The 19,107-nt window shown below is 37.0% G+C and overlaps 3 protein-coding genes across 21 annotated transcripts in view; 1 reads left to right on the top strand and 2 right to left on the bottom strand.

Annotated features, from left to right (window-relative positions):
• GFM2 (GTP dependent ribosome recycling factor mitochondrial 2) overlaps window positions 1–6,145 on the bottom strand; it is a 64,543-nt gene extending 58,398 nt beyond the window's left edge. For 6 of the 12 annotated variants that reach the window (XR_016220613.1, XR_016220610.1, XR_016220612.1 and 3 more), the window contains exons 1-2: window positions 5,941–6,138; window positions 637–723 (exon numbers count right to left, since the gene is read on the bottom strand). Coding sequence is in view for 4 of the 12 variants with exons in the window: in XM_089313114.1 (XP_089169240.1) it covers window positions 637–699 (63 nt within the window). In the remaining 8 variants the exon portion in view is untranslated. Of the gene's footprint in view, window positions 1–636; window positions 4,905–5,940 lie in introns of all 12 variants that reach the window. The other 6 variants (XM_089313115.1, XM_089313116.1, XM_070056889.2 and 3 more) reach the window with 5 other exon arrangements.
• Window positions 6,146–6,279: 134 nt separating this feature from the next.
• NSA2 (NSA2 ribosome biogenesis factor) lies at window positions 6,280–12,967 on the top strand. Its single transcript, XM_002721114.6, has 6 exons — window positions 6,280–6,364; window positions 8,127–8,314; window positions 8,765–8,915; window positions 10,168–10,347; window positions 11,432–11,624; window positions 12,676–12,967. The coding sequence occupies exons 1-6, from the start codon at window positions 6,362–6,364 to the stop codon at window positions 12,741–12,743; spliced, it is 783 nt and encodes a 260-aa protein (XP_002721160.1). The 5' UTR covers window positions 6,280–6,361; the 3' UTR covers window positions 12,744–12,967.
• A 734-nt stretch (window positions 12,968–13,701) lies between these two features.
• Window positions 13,702–19,107, bottom strand: part of FAM169A (family with sequence similarity 169 member A) — an 86,469-nt gene continuing 81,063 nt past the window's right edge. For all 8 annotated transcript variants that reach the window (XM_008274546.5, XM_089313119.1, XM_089313117.1 and 5 more), the window contains one exon: window positions 13,702–17,931. In XM_008274546.5, coding sequence (XP_008272768.1) covers window positions 17,383–17,931 — 549 coding nt within the window. In that variant the 3' untranslated portion in view covers window positions 13,702–17,382. The remainder of the gene's footprint in view (window positions 17,932–19,107) is intronic.

Here is a 19,107-nt window from a genome sequence, read left to right as displayed (position 1 = left end):
TAGACAAATATGAAGGTCATCTTTCACTTAATTGTAGACACATAATAAAGGGCATGGTTTCATTTGAGGATTAATGTCTCCAAAGTATGCTGAAGAGATGACAGTTTCTTACAAAATAATTTAGTGTTTTGAAGGAGATTCGTAAGTCAGACCACAGCTTAGAGACTAAAATAACATTCTTCAAATAAGAGCCAAATATCAAATTGCCCAAGAAGTTGGCTCTGAACAGCTCTGCAAAAGTAAGCCAAAACTTTTATTTATTGCATCAATAACTGTACAATTAGATATTATACTCTGACATTAATTTAAGAGAAGTTTCTTTCACTGGACTCTCAATCTGTAGATACTTAGGAGTATGAATCACGTTTGCACCATTTTCCTCAAAAAAACAAAAAAACCAAACTTGTCACTTTTGTACTCCATGAGACTAGCAGTTAGCATTATCTGTTGTTTTTTAATTAAGATAATTTCTTAATAAATTTAGACAAATTTCTCTCAAGTTAATCTGAAATGAGGGTAACTAAATGTTATGACTAAAATAGGTTTGGCGTCAAAAGCTTATGACATATACGAGGCCTTCTGGGAGTAAAGTAACTGAGGTTACCCAAGTACATTTAATTTATAAGAAAAGCTTACATTCATGTGCAAACTGGATATTTTCTGATGATTCACTGTAAATATCCTAAAGTTCATCAACATCTTGATCTTCTAAATTGTTCTTCTCTGAAAAAATAAATACATAAAATTATAAAACTAAATTTGTATGTCAGTAAGGCATAAAATATGCAAGGTAAAAATACATTGCTTTTAAAAAGTAGGTATAATAGTTCTACCTATCAAATCCTTGACACATTCAGAAAATGAAAATTCTCACTAAATTTGAGAAATATGGTTCTCAGGCTTAAAATGTCCCTTATTTTTCAACACACTTTCATTCTTGAAATGTATAAATACTGTAGAAATAGAACTACACTGAGGCTGGTGTCATGGCATAACAGCATTTCAGCTGCCTGCAATGCTGAAATCCCATATGGACGCAGGTTCGAGTTCTGACTACTCCACTTTCAATCCAGCTTCTTGCTAATGCACCTGGGAAAGCAGCAGAAGATGGCCCAAGTTCTTGGGCCACTGTACCCACGAGGGTGACCTAGATGAAGCTCCTGGCTTCAGTTTTGCCCAGCTTGGCTGTTGTTGCCATTTGGAGAATGAACCAGGAGATGGAAGATCTCTGTCTCTCCCTCTTTGTAACTCTGCTTTCAAATAAATAAATAAATCTTGAAAAAAGAAAAAGAAATAGAATTATGTATAGAAAGGTAAGCATTCACATATTAACTTAGTAATTTGTTACATGCAGTAAAATTTACTGGCTTAAAAGTATATTTTGATTTTCCTATCATAAATATGTAAAAATAAAATCAGGTACAATATATGCAAAATTAAATCCTCTTCTCTCCATGACTACACGAACTAAGTATTTTTATTTTAAGAACATTTACTAAAAACTCACTATGTTCCAAGTACAATATCAAAGATAGTATCAAGCCACTCTGCATGTTATGTAAAAAGCCTTGTTAAAACTACTATTCTCTGGGCACTGGTGTTGTGGCACAGCAGGTCAAGCTGCTGCCTATGATGCCAGCAACCCATTTAGCCACTGATTCGAGTCTCAGCTGCTATAATTCTGATCCAGCTCCCTGGTAATTTGATTGGGAAAAAAGTCTTTGGGTCTCTGTCATCCACATGGAAGCCCCAGATGGAGTTCCAGGCTCCCGGTTCATCCCTGACTGTTTTGGCCATTTGGGGGGTATATATGTGGATGAAAGATATCTCTAACTCTGTGTTTCAAATAAATAAATAAATCCTAAAAAAAAAAAAAAAAAAAAAAAAAAAAGAGAGAGAGAGAATTATTCCTCCTACATCTGAACCTTTCTGGATATTCATATCAATGACAGAATCATTTACTATCCTTATTTAGGAAGTCATCAAATCCTTTCATTTTATTTCCTAAATATATCTTGAATCCATTTCCTTTTAACCCCTAATCATCTCCCTGTAGTTACTACTGTAAACAGATATTTGTCTTGGTAACTAATGCAATGGATGTTAACAAGGAGTGATTTTGCACCCCTACCCATCTGTCTCCTGCCAAGACATCTGGTAATGATTCTGATCGTCATGACTACAGTGTACTAATGGCATCTAGTAGGTAAAGCCAAGGATGCTGCTGAATATTCTACAATCCAGAGTAGCCCTTCAACACAAAACAATTATCAGGCCCACAATATCAATTGTAGTGACACCGAGGAACGCTGCACCCTAATTATTCTCAAGTTGTGATCTGTGGCCCCTTGAAGGTTCAACACCAAATTCAAGAAATTGCATTAACCCGTACATACCCTAGAAGACTTCCTCATGCCTCTCTGCAGTCACTAGTACTGCCATGATATAAACACTGTCCAGGGGCCGGCACTGAGGTGTAACAGGTTAAGCTGCCACCTGTGATGCCGGTATCCCATATAGGCACCTGTTCGAATCCTGACTACTCCATTTCCAATCCTACTCCCTGCTAATCCCTGGGAAAGTAGCAAATGTTTTTGGGCCCCTATACCCATGTGGGAGACCTGGAAGATGCTCCTGGATCCTGGCTTCGGTCTGGCCCATTTAGGGAGTGAACCAGCAAATAATGGAAGATTCTCTTTGTCTCTTCCAATCTCTCTCTCAAATAAAATAAATCTGAAGAAAACAGGGCACTGTCTTGATAAGAGAACAGATTAGTTTTGCTTGTTCATAATTTATATAATTGAAATCAAATGGGGTGAACTCTTGTGTTGGCTGCTTCTCTTTGAGTTATCCTAAATTCCTGTTGTAATTCTTCCAGTTTATGGAAATTTTAATAAGTTGGGAACTTATATTAATATTTATTTTATTTGCAATTCCTAAAACCACTCATTTTTTTTCTTCTGAATCTGGGAGAGAAAATAAGTGGTGTTTTCAAGATCAAGCAATGATCACACTTTATATTTATATAAAATGAAGTGGTAAAATGGTTGGCTATATTATTTATTTTACTTTCAGCAGTTATTATGGGATTAAAAAAAAGGACTAAACAAATCAATACCAATAAAAAGCTCACAATAAATGACTTCTTATATACCTGTCAGTAGCCACACTGGGTATCATCACTACTTTGCTGAATTTACTCCAAGTGTACAGATGAGTACTTCAAAAGTTCATGAGAAAATGGAATTAAAAGGTTTTTGGTGGGGAAAAAAGTGAAATCCATGCGTGGTTTTTTTTTCAAAACATGCATTTTTTTGTGAACTTTTGGAAGATTCCCCAAGTACGAGCAATCCAGTCTTTGCATTTGGCAATAGGAAGCATACAAATTACATTACTCTGATCTGGGTGATACTTTAGATTGTAGTTATTAGTACAGATATGGCTATAAGTGATGAGAACTGGGAGCTACTTTATAAGTTGATTGTATATGGTCTAAGTATAAAGTTTATGTTAAAGAGAAGGAACAGGTACAGTAATAAGAACTTTGCAAAATGCAAAAGGTATTATGAATGAAGCATTGTTGTATGTGATACAGTGGAAATGGACTGGAATTTTAAAGTTAATCTTTTTTTCACATTGAAGAGCATGTGTTACTCATTTTTTTATAACAACCAGGTTGTTGCATTTTTCCAATAAAAGTTACATGTTCAAGGGAATGGGAAGCTGCTTTATTAAGTCCAGTTGATCTAAATTTAGAGTATCTTTAACAACTGAGTTTTTTTTTTTTTTTTTAACAGGCAGAGTTGGACAGTGAGAGAGAGAGACAGAAAGGTCTTCCTTCCGTTGGTTCACCCCCCAAATGGCCGCTACGGCAGGAGCTGCGCTGATCCAAAGCCAGGAGCCGGGTGCTTCCTCCTGGTCTCCCATGCGGGTGCAGGGCCCAAGCACTTGGGCCATCCTCCACTGCCTTCCCGGGCCACAGCAGAGAGCTGGACTGGAAGAGGAGCAACCGGAACTAGAACCTGGCACCCATATGGGATGCTGGCGCCACAGGCGGAGGATTAAACAAGTGAGCCACGGCGCTGGCCCCAACAACTGAGTTTAACAGATAAAAATTAACTTGGCAATCTTTTTTCTTACATTAAGTTAAAGGTAGCCTAGAACTTATTTTCTTTCTTTCTTTTTTTTTGACAGGTAGAGTTATAGACAGTGAGAGAGAGAGACAGAGAGAAAGGTCTTCCTTCCGTTGGTTCACTCCCCAAATAGCCGCTACGGCTGGCGCTGTGCCGATCCGAAGCCAGCAGCCAGGCATTTCTTCCTGGTCTCCCATGTGGGTGCAAGGGCCCAAGCACTTGGGCCATCCTCCATTGCCCTCCTGGGCCACAGCAGAGAGTTGGAATGGAAGTGGAGCAACCGGGACTAGAACCAGATGACCATATGGGATGCCGGCGCTGCAGGCAGAGGATTAACCAAGTGAGCCACGGCGGCGGCTGCTAGAACTAATTTTCAAAATACAGACTAGCTTATTTGTGCCAGAAATAAATTTTATAATAAAAACAAGCATTTAGATTGCTAAGATGATATATTCAATGTGAAGAGGTGAAAAAAGCAAAAGTGTTATTACGGATTGATATTAGTCAATAATGAATATGTTGCTCCAATTCAAACTTGATACTTTTTTTAAAAATATATTTATTTTACTTATCTGAAAGATAGAGTTAGAGAGAGAGAAAGAGAGTGATCTTCCATCCGCTGGTTTTCTCCCCAGATGGCCATAATGGCCAGAGCTGGGCCAGGAGCCAGGAGCTTCATCCAAGTACTCCCACTTAGGTGTCAGGGGTCTAAGTATTTCTTCTGCTGCTTTCCCAGGCGCTTAGCAGGGAGCTGGATCAGAAGTGGAGTAGCTGGGAGAGCAACAGGCACCCAAATGGAATGTCAGTGTTGCAGGAGACAGCTTAACTGCTGTGCCTAAACGCTGGCGCCAGATACTTTCCTAATAAACATTAGCTGTAACACAACTCTGAAGTAAGGTTCCCAATTTAGAAGTTAACACACAGTAACAAATCCCAATGCAAACAGGCTATTTTAACCGGATGTTTTAGGCTCTCCTTTCCCACATGACTTGATCCTTAGCAACATCTTTACTTGCATACTGAAATACTCTGTGATTTCTTTAAGTGCCCCATGATTCTTATTTTTGTGTTCTACACCTTCAGGGCATGGCAGTCCACTGATTTTTAATAGACCATGAATTCTGTTTATTTGTATCATTATTTGCTTCCACTGCCTAGATTCTTGCAAAGGTGACAGCTGTCTCACCCTTCAGTGACATTCAGTGCAAATGTCACAAACTGAAAAAGGCAAATAATATCTTAGTACCGTGATGATGAAAATAGCTCTGACCCCTCAAAGGTCTCAGGAATCTTAAAAACTGCTCCAAATCCAAGCACTAACACTTTATTAAGTCTTCCTTATGGTACGATTTTTTGCGGTTATTATAACCAAATCAAGTTCCACACTGTGGGGGCATGAAGGGAACTTTTGTGCCTGTACAGTAAAACGGGCAGTGTTAAACCAATGTACTTTCTTGAAGTGAATTATTCCTTTTGCGGCACTAGAGGGCTGCTCCTCAACGTGCAAGTTCACTCAGCACTTGGTCCACTGCACCAAAGGACCTCAGGAATTACTGGAAGTAGTTCTGAATAGTGTGTGTGTGTGTGTGAATGTATAGTAATTTCTCTGCGTCTCCAACTACACACATTACGGCACAAAGCGCGGCCATCCTCGCCGAAGGATATAAGAAATGTCCAAAACCGAGCGGGCACCAAGGGGGTGGGGCCTGAGGCCGTCGTCCTCCTCCGCGACTAGCTGCTACAGTCGCAGGCAGGAAGGTCGGTGGCGCCCAGCAGGGTCACAGGTACTGTGCGGCGCAATACTCACCTGGCATTCATTCTTATATCCGACGCTGATTTCTTCCCTCTGGACTGCAGCGAATACGTGGCACTGGCCCCACGAAAGTCTGCAAGCTCACTTCTCCGCAAACCACCTCGGCGAAAGCTGGCGAACCTGCCTAAAAAAACCGGAGTCTCACGCGCTCTGCCTCTTCCGGCAGCTACAGTTCCTCACTTCCGGAAGTGCACCGATCAAATGCTGCCTACCAGCAACTTCCTCCATGGTAGGCGAAAGGGAGAACAGAAGCACGGAACGTTTGCATCGCGCTTCCTCTTCACTCGGCGGTTAGAGAAAATGAGCATTTCCTGTCACGAACTTCCGGAAGTTGTCTCGTGGGTTTCTGAGCCCTGAAAGTCGGGAACTTCTTCGCACCCAGGAGGCTGCACCTGGCGGTTCTAAGGCCGTCACCATGGTAAGAAGGCTGCCCCGGGCGCTTGGGACGTAGGGCGTCTGAGATAGTTGGGGTCCAGGGCTCGGCTCAGGTACTGGAGGGAAGATGGTTGACTCCGTGGAGTGGGACATAGAGTCGGGTATTCGCTTTGGAGCAAGACAGATTTCACTATGAAAGTCCTGGATTCGCCACAGTGGTCATCAGTGCCAGCGGCTTGTGATAACGCTTTACTTTAGGCCTTAATCTCGCCACTTCGTTTTACGGAGGAAACTTGCCAAAGACCAGGTGGCTATTGAACTGCCAAGCCGGCCCAAGCGGCCCAAGTGTACCTACCAGATCCCTATCTTCACTGTATGTTTCTGCTCTGACACTTCACGCCCCTTGCTTCTGGTTGCTGCAAAGTCTATGTGGTAGCCATTGAAAACTCCACACCTGTTACCGTTCCTAAGCATTGTTTACTGTGATGGAGTTTGCTTTGCACTGTTTTACTTTGGGAGTCTTAAAAAGTTATTTTAACGTTATTTTACGTTTTACTTGAAAGATAAATAGAGATCTTCCACTGGCTGGTTCATTCCTTAAATGCCTACAGCATTCGGGACTGGATGAGGCTGAAACCAGGAGCCCAGAACTCACCTGAGTCTCCCATGTGGTTGGCCATCACCACTGCCTTTCAGGGTGTCCATTAGCAGAAAGCTGGACTAGAAAACAGAACTGGCACTGGAACCCAGACATTGCCATATGGATGCAGGGTCCCAAGCCACAGCCTAACTGCTGGACCAAATGCCTGCTCTTATTTTTCAGTCTTAAAGTACAGATAGACTCGGCTGTATGTTTTTAAACACAAGGCAGCAAACTCGTTTAAAACGTAAAAAGAACCTCATACATTGCTGGAGTGTGAAATAATACAGGCACTTTGGAAAATTAGAAGTAAACAGATGTCCATGCAGAGACCTACATGAATGATTTATTGCACCGTTATTCCTAATCACCAAAACCTGGACACATCTCAGATATCCATCAGCTGTTCAATGGATAAACACTGTTAAGTTCATATAATGGAATACTTACTCAGTTAAAAAAAAAAAAGTTGAGTAATAGGTACAGGCAGCCAGCCATAGGGGTGAATCCTAAAGGCCTTATCCTAACTGAAAAAAGCCACATGTAAAAGGCAGTGTACTATAGGTTTCACTTACCATCTCATTCTGGGAAACAAAACCAGAGAGACAGGTGTCAGGTTGGGAGTAAGAAAAGAGGATTGGCTTCAAAGTGAAACAGAGGGAGTCTTTTTGGGTGATGGAAATATTCTATGTCTTGATTGTGGTTGTTACACAACTGGAGTCACTCAGAACTATACACATACATCTAAAATGGGTAAGTAAATTATAGTTAAGTAAAACTGACTTAATATTTAAAAATAAAAAGTGGGATGTAACAATGGTGTTATTAAAGAAAATATTACCTTATGCTAGGAGAAAAAAATAGATCCTGTAATCAATCAGCTTATCCTGTTAGTGGTCCAGTGGGTTTTGGACAAGTCCCTTCAATGAACAGTAACTTTCAGTGACATTATTACACGGGTAAACTCTGATGGTTCATATCATCCAGGATCAGAATTTATTTACATCATGTGAGTAGCTTATTATTAATAGTGCTAGAATCATTTTAAGGGAATTTGTGGATGTTGTATGGTCTTGTCTACTTTATGTGCTGAATAAAAGGAAGGATTTTAGAATATTCTGACAGTACTTTTAAAAATCAAAGTAACATCTCTTAATCTTCATAGCCACAAAATGAATATATTGAATTACACCGTAAACGCTATGGGTACCGTTTGGATTACCATGAGAAAAAGAGAAAAAAGGAAAGTCGGGAGGCTCATGAACGTTCAAAGAAAGCAAAAAAGATGATTGGTCTGAAGGCCAAGCTCTACCATAAGCAGCGCCATGCTGAGAAAATACAGATGAAAAAGACGTAAGTGATTCCATTTATTTGTCATAGCAAGTTAATATCCTTTGAGTAATAACTATTAAAATAGATAATCTTGGCCGGTGCCACAGCTCAATAGGCTAATTCTCCACCTAGCGGCGCCGGCACACTGGGTTCTAGTCCTGGTCGGGGCGCCGGATTCTTTCCCGGTTGCCCCTCTTCCAGGCCAGCTCTCTGCTGTGGCCCGGGAGTGCAGTGGAGGATGGCCCAAGTGCTTGGGCCCTGCACCCCATGGGAGACCAGGAGAAGCACCTGGCTCCTGCCTTCGGATCAGCGCGGTGCGCCGGACGCAGCGCGCCAGCCGTGGCGGCCATTGGAGGGTGAACCAACGGTAAAAGGAAGACCTTTCTCTCTGTCTCTCTCTCTCACTATCCACTCTGCCTGTCAAAAAAAAAAAAAAAAAAAAAATCTTGATTTTGTTTTTCTTCTTGGTAGTATCAAGATGCATGAGAAGAGAAACACGAAACAAAAGAATGATGAAAAGACTCCCAAGGGAGCAGTGCCTGCCTATCTGCTAGACAGAGAAGGACAGTCCCGAGCTAAAGTACTTTCCAACATGATTAAACAAAAACGAAAAGAGAAGGCGGTAAGCAATGATATTAGTTTTTATTTCTTTGTTGTTAGAGAATTAAAATTGCTTAAATTCAGATTTGAGGTTCTTTGTTTCTTCAGTTTAATTTTAAATATTATTCCCATTATTTAGATGTTAAAGTCTGTACATTTTGTAAAAACTTGCATTCTCATCACCATAAGGTTTTATAATTTAACTTTTAAAAATTTCTAAGAATGTCACACATCTTCAGTTTTAAGAAAGTTATATAAGAAGAGTGTTATATGTAAATAGTGAATTTCATATTCAGAATTTAATTACTCCCCATACTTTCCACAGTTGTTAATGCTGTGCAGTTGTGAAGAAAAATCCAACTGTTTCTTGGGTTTGCTGCCTTGCAGTGCCCAAATTGATTAAAAACTGGAATAGTGAGAAACTTCTTAAGTGATTTGACTTAAATAAAAATAAGAATTCAGCAGGTTGGTTTTTCCTAAATACCTCTAAATTGTATTTCTATCAGCATGGCTAAATTCTGTTGAAAACAGAGAAGATATGACTTAATATTTATGACTAGATTGATGAATTCAGGTAGAAGAATATCTTTATTTTAAAGCTTATAATCTCCAAATTTATGTTTAAAAATTTACTTCACTTTTTGAGGAACTTTAGCACTCAAAAAAAACTTCTGAAGTTACATTTTTAACCTCCTCTGATTTTGTTGATGATACTTGCCTCCAAGATGATGTAAATCATTCTTCTATGTCACCTCACTGAAATACGATAGAACTGTTCCCAGACTGTGAGTTCTGAATTCTTTCTATTGCCTCACACTGATACAGTTTTGTCATAGAATTTGAATTCTAGGAAGGTAAGAAAACCTCTGGAGAGGACGTTGTCCTAGTAAATATAATCTAGAAATCCATGTAAGATAGAAATACAAAGACATTAAGGGAGGCAAGTTTTCCAATTATTTAACTGGTAGTAAGCACATTTACTACTTCTGGAAGTCACTGCCTCACTACAGGTAGTATTTTTTTTTTTTTTTTTGCCCAAAACAAGCATTGAGATTTTTAAGCAAACCATTTATTTAATGTACCCAAAATATATAAACTTAGTTTACTTCTGCCTAATTTGTAGCTTGTGAGGAAACAGTTTAGACTTATAGATAACAGTTGAGCCAAAAATGTGAACAAAGAATCTAATACTGTATATGACTAAAACATATTTTTGTTGTCATTCTCAATGTTCTTTACTAACAATGTAAGTTATAACTGTGTTCTATTTTTAGGGAAAATGGGAAGTCCCTCTGCCTAAAGTTCGTGCCCAGGGAGAAACAGAAGTATTAAAAGTTATTCGGACAGGGAAAAGAAAAAAGAAGGCATGGAAGAGGATGGTTACCAAAGTCTGCTTTGTTGGAGACGGCTTTACAAGAAAACCACCTAAATATGAAAGATTCATTAGACCAATGGTAAGTTCTTTGCAGGAGTGCAGTGACTGACTAAAGTACATTACAGTTTCCTGAAATTTCCAAAAATGATAGGAAAAACAAAGTGAAAGATGTTTTTATGCTTTTCGTTATTTGTAGTGATTCTTTAGCACTTTTCCCACTGCAGTTGAAAATCTTGTTTTCTGCTTCATAAGAGATTTTAAATTAAAAATAATAGGCATTTTTAATGAATTCTCAGTTTTAAAGATTACATATTGGAATCTTCATTTTCCACTCAAAGTCACATTTACTCATTCAGCAGTTAGTCTACTTGAATACCTGACTCTGTGCTAGGCATCAAACACTTGTCTTTGAGAACAGTTAGAAAACTTGAATAGGACTGCTTTGTCAAATGTTGGTTCTGATTTAGTAAGGAAAGTATCTTAATGCTTTTGAAAATGTTGACTATACAATCATTTTTTAAAGGAGGCAGTATAAAAGTAGCTTCATTCCTGTTGTAGCCATGATAATAATATGCCCTCAAACTGATCCCACCACTTCTCAGCCCTCCTCCAAAGAGATAATTCAATATTTGTATTTGCAAAATCTTAGACTAAATTACTTTCCCAACTAGATGGTCATCCTGCTTAGAAAAACAGAAGGGGCCAGCATTGTGGTGCTGTGGGTTAAGCCACAGCTTGCAATGCCAAGCATCCCCTATGGGGTGAGTTGAAATTCCTGCTGCTGTGCTTCTAATCCAGTTTCCTGCTCAGTGTGCTAGGAAGAAGCTGAGGGTGGCTCAAGTACTTGGACCTTTGTCACCCATGTGGGAGATCAGGATGGGGTACCTGGCTCCTGGATTTGGGCTGCCCCAGCTTGGCTGTTAAGCTATTGATTTTTCCTCTCTCCCTGTCACTTTGCCTTTCAGATATCTATTCTTTAGAAAACAAAAATGGGGAAAGCTGATAGTGTTAACCCTACTGTTTACTTGAGTAATTTTTAATGCATATTAGCAAACAGCATGTGTTTTTCTACCCATGGTTTTTTGGAAATGATTAGAAAAATTAAGTATGGAGCATACTACTCATTGTTGTGACCATTTTATATATTGTGTTTGATTTATTAGGGCTTACGTTTTAAGAAGGCCCATGTAACACATCCAGAACTGAAAGCCACCTTCTGTCTGCCAATACTTGGTGTAAAAAAGAATCCATCATCCCCATTATACACAACTCTGGGTGTAATTACTAAAGGTACTGTCATTGAGGTGAATGTGAGCGAGCTGGGCCTTGTGACGCAAGGAGGCAAGGTTATTTGGGGTAAGTAAATATTTGAATATGGGACTATTGCTGTTCTGTAGTCTTAACCAGAATTACTTTTCAAGTTGATAGAAAATATGCAGCGAAAAAAATTTTTAATGTGTAAGAGCTAAGTTAGAACTTACTGTAAATCAGGGGCAGGCATTTGATGCAGATGTTAGGATGCCCACAGTCGCTATCAGAGTGCCTGGTTTGAGTCTTAGCTCTGCTTCTGATTCCATCTTCTGCTGATGGGCACCATGAGAGGCAGCAGTAATGGCTCAAGTAGTTATTAGTAAGAAGTTAGATTAAGTTCCCAGCTCCTGGCTTCTGTCTTGCCTTGTGTCAGCCATTAAGTGATCTAGCAGATAGGAGATCTGTCTGCGTGCCTCTCAAATACATAAATAAATAAAAACTTAATGTAAATCTTATGTGAATTTTTAGGAAGAACATTTTTTGTAGAAAAAGTAGTTATGAATATATTCCTTTTTAAAATTTGGCTTACTGGTTGTAATTATGTAAGGTGTTAGATCTTGATGCTTTTTAAATAAAAATTGTTACTAAAAAAATTGGAAGAAAACACAATCAACCATGAGAAGGGAGACACACACCAAACATAACTACAGTCTTTCAGTAATAATTAAAACAAATTCCTCATTGTTCATTTTCTGCTTTTAGTGCCCAGATTTTCCCTAATCTTTGGTCTTTGAGGGGAGGAATACAATCTGTAATTTGGCTCTAAACTTCATGTTGGCTGACCCTAATTTTAAAATAGTTAAGTTGATTTTGAACTCATTTAAAACCTGTTGGCATTTTTCAGTAAAAATTATGTGGGGAATTAGAGGCCTATTAAGAAAATGTCCCAATAGAATGCAGCAGGCTACCATTTGTAAAATCAAAAATTGCATTAAGACTTTAAGCTTGGTCTTGAATTACTTAATTTTGTGAAATCTTTCTCTACAGTTCTATTTCCTAAGACTGCTAATTAGAAATATTTTAGGCAAAGGTTATATTCTTTAAAATTTTTATTAGATAACATCCCTCCCTTTTCCTTTTTCTCTGTTTTCTTTAGGGAAATATGCCCAGGTTACCAACAATCCTGAAAATGATGGATGCATAAATGCAGTCTTACTTGTTTGATAACAGTAACTCCTAATCATTATTGAAGACTACAAACTAAGTGGGAAAACTGTCTTTACTATGATTTTTCTGAATACTTCCAAATAGCCTTCATGTCTGCAGTCAGCAAGAGAATTATTTTAAGGTGTAAAAAACATTAAAAAGATGCACTTTTACTGACTGTTCTTTATTGGAGTCTGCTTAAGGTTTACATGTTAATAAAATGTGAATAATTAAAGCAAAAAGGTGTCCTGCTTCATCATTTATCTGCGTTAATGATTTGGTATTCAGCAATGCAGATTTGTCTTTACTGGAAAAAGCACCAGAATTATTGCAAGCACTTCATAAAGGTTAGTGTGTACTTCAAATGGGAACCTGGGCTAGGAAACTTTGTTATATCTAAGACATTAAGTCTCTTCCATCTCACTTTTCATCATTACATCTAATACATGTAGCATAATACATGTAGCATTAAGAAATGGTAATGTTCAAGTTTATAAAATACTTATACTAAAAAGTACATAGAAAAGGCACACTGCAGTAAGTAGAAAAAGTTCAAAACTCAAAAGATCTCAACTAGAATTAATCTTTAATTTCTTTGTATAGTAAGGGTATTTAAACTGTTTTTCTCATATTGTATAGTTGGAACTACATTTTCTACTTGAAACATGAAAAAGATGAAAAACATTAAATGCTTTTGTGTTTTTAGCTGTTTTATATATTCTAAATGTAGCGTAATGTATTTTTACCTTCCAAGTGGTACTAAATTTTGATTTAAGTAATTTCAGCTTAGTTTTAAAAGGAAATAGCCTGCACTGATGCCCTGAAATTTATTTGCAGTTACTTAGGTAATACACTTGTAAAAAGTCATGTTTTAGGGTCATAACTTGGTTAGAGCACTTTTGTGATCTGAACTATGAGGCATTAAGCACTAGGGTGTCTGTACTATATTAATCTATAGTCACCACTTGTTTTAAAGTATTTATTTTTTTAAAGTCTGTCTTCAGAGTACATCCAGTGTGATTAACTGTTCCTTTAATAAAAATCATTCCACATCTTAACAAATTCAGTATCTAAGTACATCTTCATGAATGAACTTGGGGACAAATGAAGGGAAAAAATTTTGAAAAACAGACCACAAAACACAAAATATAGGTTTAATTACTACTTTTCACCTTTAAAAAAACTATAAAGAAAACAAATATAAGTACTCAGTAAGATTTGCTATTCTGAATGATGTAACATCTTTTCTTAAGTTCCATAGACATAGAAGTTTTAGAACACAGACATGAAAAGCTAGTTTCCTTGGAAATGATGACCTTGGATAATACAGTCACTTGATGACAGAGCTGAACTTTTCTTACAGTTAAGATTTTAACAAATGACTTTACCATTAATAAAAATTGGCAAAGTGTGAATGACAACTTCTGGAGGTAAAAGAATGAAATTAACTTCAGGTAATCACTGGATACTGCAGAAATGAGGTTTGCTTATTTTTTAGAAGTCAGAACAAAGTAAATGAGTATTTTGTGAGGTACAAAGAAAGCTTTATATAATGTAAGTACGCAAACATAAGCATAACATTTGTAACTAATCACAACCATGAAAGACGATTATACCTGAACACCATATTGCTACTAGTGGACAAAGCAGAATTTGTCTCCAAAGTACTGTTGCACAGATGAGCAATGTTAGTATAAATTCTTATTTACATTGAGATCTGTTTCAGTTTGCTGGTGTACCCGAACCTTAGAAGGTAATTCCAAAGATAAAGTAGAACATAAGAGCAGATACTTAGATATTAGGTAAAGGCTCAATTGTATGCAATGATAAGCCTTCTGGATGTTTTCTAAAGTTACGAAACCGTTTTAGGTAGTATTCTGGTAATCTTCAAAAAGTAAACCATTATATTAGATGTTATTACCATCTCAATGTATGAAAACACCATAAATATAAACACATTTTAGACAGAAGACATCCTAAGTCATGCTGTTTGATTTTATATTAAAAAAAAAAAAACCGCAATAGAACTTCTCACCTTTAAAAGTTGCAGAGGAGCTTTGTAATAAAAATTTAGACTAATTTCTGTGATGCCAAGTAATTGAATAATTTAAACTTGAAAGGAGAACTAAAATTTTTGTAATAACCATCTGCTTTATATTATACAAAGAAATATATATGTATATACACAAAAAGTGAACTCCCTTCATAAACAACTTCTAAACAAATAAGTTCACAAAGAACTATGTAACAATTAGACTTGCTGGCTGAAATCACATTTCAGTCCTTAGTTCTTAAGATTTTCTTCTACTGCCTTAGAAAAACTACAAATATCTAAGTTTATTATTCAGACTATTGAAGGTAATTTTTGTTATAAATTCTTAAGTTACTGAATGTGAAAGGTTCTCCCATCTACCTCACTTCTCCTTTACGCTTTAGCAACCCAAGTAACATTTTCTAACTATCAAGGGATAATATATAAATTTTTTTTGGTATGTTGAAGAAAGTTTTGAAACTGTTGAAAATGCATTTGCTGTTTAAACAGGTTTAACAAGTATAAGCTTATACCATCAGTCTCCAGTGATTTTATATGAATAACTGTTTCTGTGTTGTGAACTCAAACTATATTCATACATGGAGTTGTCAGCTCAATCTTCAGGAAATATCAAAGTACTGTTTTTAAATCTCTTTAAGACATGAAAAATGGAAACATTAAGAACTTCCTGGATCTTAACAGAATCTTTAGTTATTTCCCTAATTGTGATATTAAATAGAAGTTTCTCATAAAATGTATAAAACAGCATGACTGGTAGGTTTTACTCACTAGTTTCAGCCATTCTTTCACCTTATTAGCATTTATTGAGAAAACAAATGGCCAATTTTGAGAATGAAAGAATCTGTCTTACTTCTGACCCAATAACTAAATATAAAGCATGTAAGTGTTCAAGGTGTTACATGAATGGGAGAGTTTACTATTTGGCTTGCATTCAGATTTTAACTAATTAGATCTTTCTAAAATAGTAACATCCCCAAATAAAGTACAACAATATGACATCACCTGACTGAAGACTGAATGAACCTTTAACATCAATCTTCTGTACCTCAGTAATATGAAAGTCATAACGTATTTCACAGAAGGATCAAGAGCAAGCTGTTTTTAAAAACAATCTAGTCTCAAAATATTCATCAACTTAAGTGCAAATTTGTAATACCTCCAAATACCAGGCCTGTTCTGAGATTGTCTTTAGAGTCAACAAATACCCATTTTCATTTTTAATTACCATGCAAAAATTAATAGTTGAGAGGTATTTTTCCCCCAAATTTTTCTACTCAACATGAAGTACACATAACAGGCTAGCTTGCAACCAGTATTCACAGAAAAAACAAGAGTGGGCAAGATCAAAAGGCTAACTTACATCTCCAATTTGACTGAAGGTCTTGTAACTACAGTCTGAGGGCAACTTTTTACTCCTGCCATTTAGGTCTGAAATTGTGGGATTTCGCAGTTCCAAATCTACTGAAATATGGACAGCAAGGGTGTAAGCTAAAAAGACAGGCAGACAGCAGGTCTTCTGACTTGGGGAAATCATCCCAAGAGTTATTTAAGAGAGGTGGATGAAAAGCTGGGGAGGTGGGGGATGGGAATGTAAATAAGATTCTAGAATGACAGCTGTGGCAGAAGTCTGAGGAAGGGAATTTAATGGAAGTCAATTTGAACCAGCAGTTAAGAAAGAGACTTTATACTTCTGAAAGTACAGATGTTAACTTGAGTGGGCACAACAGTACAGTCTCCAGTTTAACTGACTTATTTCTAACAGGGATCAGATAGCCCAAGTTAAACTGTATCTCTAATATAATATAATATTGGATGTTTACCTGATTAAATGTAAATGCATACTCTTTAAGCTTGTAAGCATCTGTAAAAATGCAGAGAAAAAAAGAGCAAAGAAAGTTTGAATAATCAGTGCCTATATGCCACAATTAAATCCCTAGCAGTACTTTTAATATCAAATGTTATGTGAGAGAAACAAGATTTTGTGTATACCTTTCCACAGGCAGTGAATTTAAGGAAGTAACTGCATGTGTGACTAAAATTACATGGCTAAAACCAAAATATCACCTTCATAAACTTTGACTTAAGTTTCTGATTTTGTGCTCTCATATACTTGAAGTTATATTTATTCTAATTTATTGACACTTATTTTTGTTTAGGCATGCCTACATTTAAAAAAGTCCTGATTATGATATTGAAGATAAAACTCCTAGGACCCTCAGCAAGTTTTACAATTAAAATCCTTAATATAAAGATTTCTGTGACCCTTACAGGTAATGGAAAGCCTATACTTTCAGTTTTTTAGCTTGCATTTTTTGAAACATTAATGGTCAGATGTCCCACCACTAAACAAAATATAATATGATCTGGTTCCCCAAAATTGAAACATGGTTAATAAAAATAAAAAATTGTATTTACACAAAACAGCCTGAAAATTTAAAAGAATGGTGAATTCTAGGTCCTAAAGTGAAGAGAAAAACTGCATCGTAAACAAGTTCAAAGTGTAACTTTGGAAATTTTTGTCCTGTGCCCCATGCTGCTTATTACCCTATTTTAAAAACAACAATTATGTTACAAAGAAGGGGATTTATCATCTGTACTTCTTCTTCAGGTCAGCTTGGCTTTCTTCTTAGCAGGTCCTTTGTGCCCTTTGGCCTTTCTTCTTAAATTCCGCCTGTCTACCACAGGCACTTCCACCTCTATTTCTTCAGAGCTGCTGTCCACAGCTTTTTCTGCAGATTGTGTAAACTGATCCAGTTGTTCAGAAGATGCTTCAGACTGCTCCTCAGACTGGTTTTTCTGTCCTGCATTCTGTGAAAATGGCACATCTTCAAGTTCTACCTCTATCAGAGAACTCTGGGGAAGAGCAGTAGACGTTTCCTGGGGCTCAGTTACCCCCTCCTCGCCCTGGTCTTCCAACGAGGAAGTGGTATTGGGTGATAAATTCTCAGAGACTGGTTCTTCAGAAAATTCAGGTGTCACAGAGTTTGGAAAACCACTGTCTGATCGTTCTTCATTTGAGAGAGTAGCAACACTGTCTGAACTCCCAAAATGTGCTTTCTTTTTGGGAATGAGGGACAGTTTCTCTTCAGTGTGCCCCTTTTCATCAGATGGGCCTTGGTCTATCAACGTATCTGAGTCAGTTATATGTGGAATCTGAAAATAACAAGTCAACAAATGGAATTTTATAATGTAGCATAAATTATTTTAGACACATAAATTACTTTCAATGACACTGAAATACAATTTAAAGAATTCAGTCATCATTACTTTTGTCAACTGTATGTACCATTCTAAACACACCCCAATTTCTTTAAAAGTATCTCACATCATTTTGATACACTGAGTTCTTACTTTAAAGATATATGAAAAGCAATTATTACCTCAAATACTACTTCAGGCACCTTAAACTGATTAAGGTTCTTGAAAATCATGAAAAACTTTTGGTGTTACTGGAGTCAGAACCAAGAATCCACTGGGACATGACACTGTCTCATCCCATTAAGTTTGACAATGGTTCTCTATTAGATGATAGGTAAGGACAATGGAGTTTTAATTCCCTTATTTAGGTGAGACACTAATTAAATAAAGCTACGCAATGGTTTTGTTAGCCTTCAATTAAAATATTAAAAAGTAACATTGTCTTTTAAAACACTCCATACCAGGGGCTGGTGTTTTGGTGCAGTGGGTTAAGCCACTGCTTTTGATACCGGCATCCCATATGAGTGCCACTTCGAGTCCCAGCTGCTCTGCTGCAGATCAAGCTCCCTACTAATGTGCCTGAGAATTCAGCAAAAGATGGTCTGAACCTGGGTCAGCAGTGAACCATTGGATGGAAGATTCATTCATTTTTTTTTGTCTCTATCTCTCCCTCTCTTTTGTAATGCTGCCTTTCAAATAAATACATAAATCTTTTTTTTTAATTCCCCCTGTCAAGATTTTTTTCTATTAATCTAGTCTGTTGGTATAAAGCAAATCAAAATCACTGCATTGGTCATAGACTATGAACCCAAATATTTGGTAAATAAAGTTTTATCCATTTTTCTAAGTATTTCTCTATGTCTATAAAAATAAAAATCATTTTGCTACCATAAGTTAGATATGAATAAAGTTACAAAGATTTGATTTATGGAATATTATTGATCCTATTTTCTTATATTAAATCTAGAATAAGAGTTAATTTTCCTTAAGGACTGCACATGTTAATCTGGAGGAAAAAGAAAAAAACATATATATCCCTCCACCTCAATATTACCAATATTTGTCTACTTTAATAAAAAATTTGGGGCCAGCGCTGTGGTGCAGTAGGTTAAAGCCCTGGCATCCCATATG

This window comes from Oryctolagus cuniculus, chromosome 14 (assembly GCF_051225735.1).
Source record: "Oryctolagus cuniculus isolate XC-2025 breed Fujian yellow rabbit chromosome 14, ASM5122573v1, whole genome shotgun sequence".
NCBI lineage: Eukaryota > Metazoa > Chordata > Mammalia > Lagomorpha > Leporidae > Oryctolagus > Oryctolagus cuniculus.
Note: the sequence above shows the minus strand (reverse complement) of the source record. Positions and strands in the feature narration are given on the sequence as shown.

What these genes read in the sequence shown, in the direction of transcription:
- NSA2 (XM_002721114.6), top strand. An exon ending in AAAATACAGATGAAAAAGAC is followed by an intron (nt 8,315 to 8,764) that starts GTAAGTGATTCC and finishes TCTTCTTGGTAG; the next exon opens with TATCAAGATGCATGAGAAGA. An exon ending in AAAAACGAAAAGAGAAGGCG is followed by an intron (nt 8,916 to 10,167) that starts GTAAGCAATGAT and finishes TTCTATTTTTAG; the next exon opens with GGAAAATGGGAAGTCCCTCT.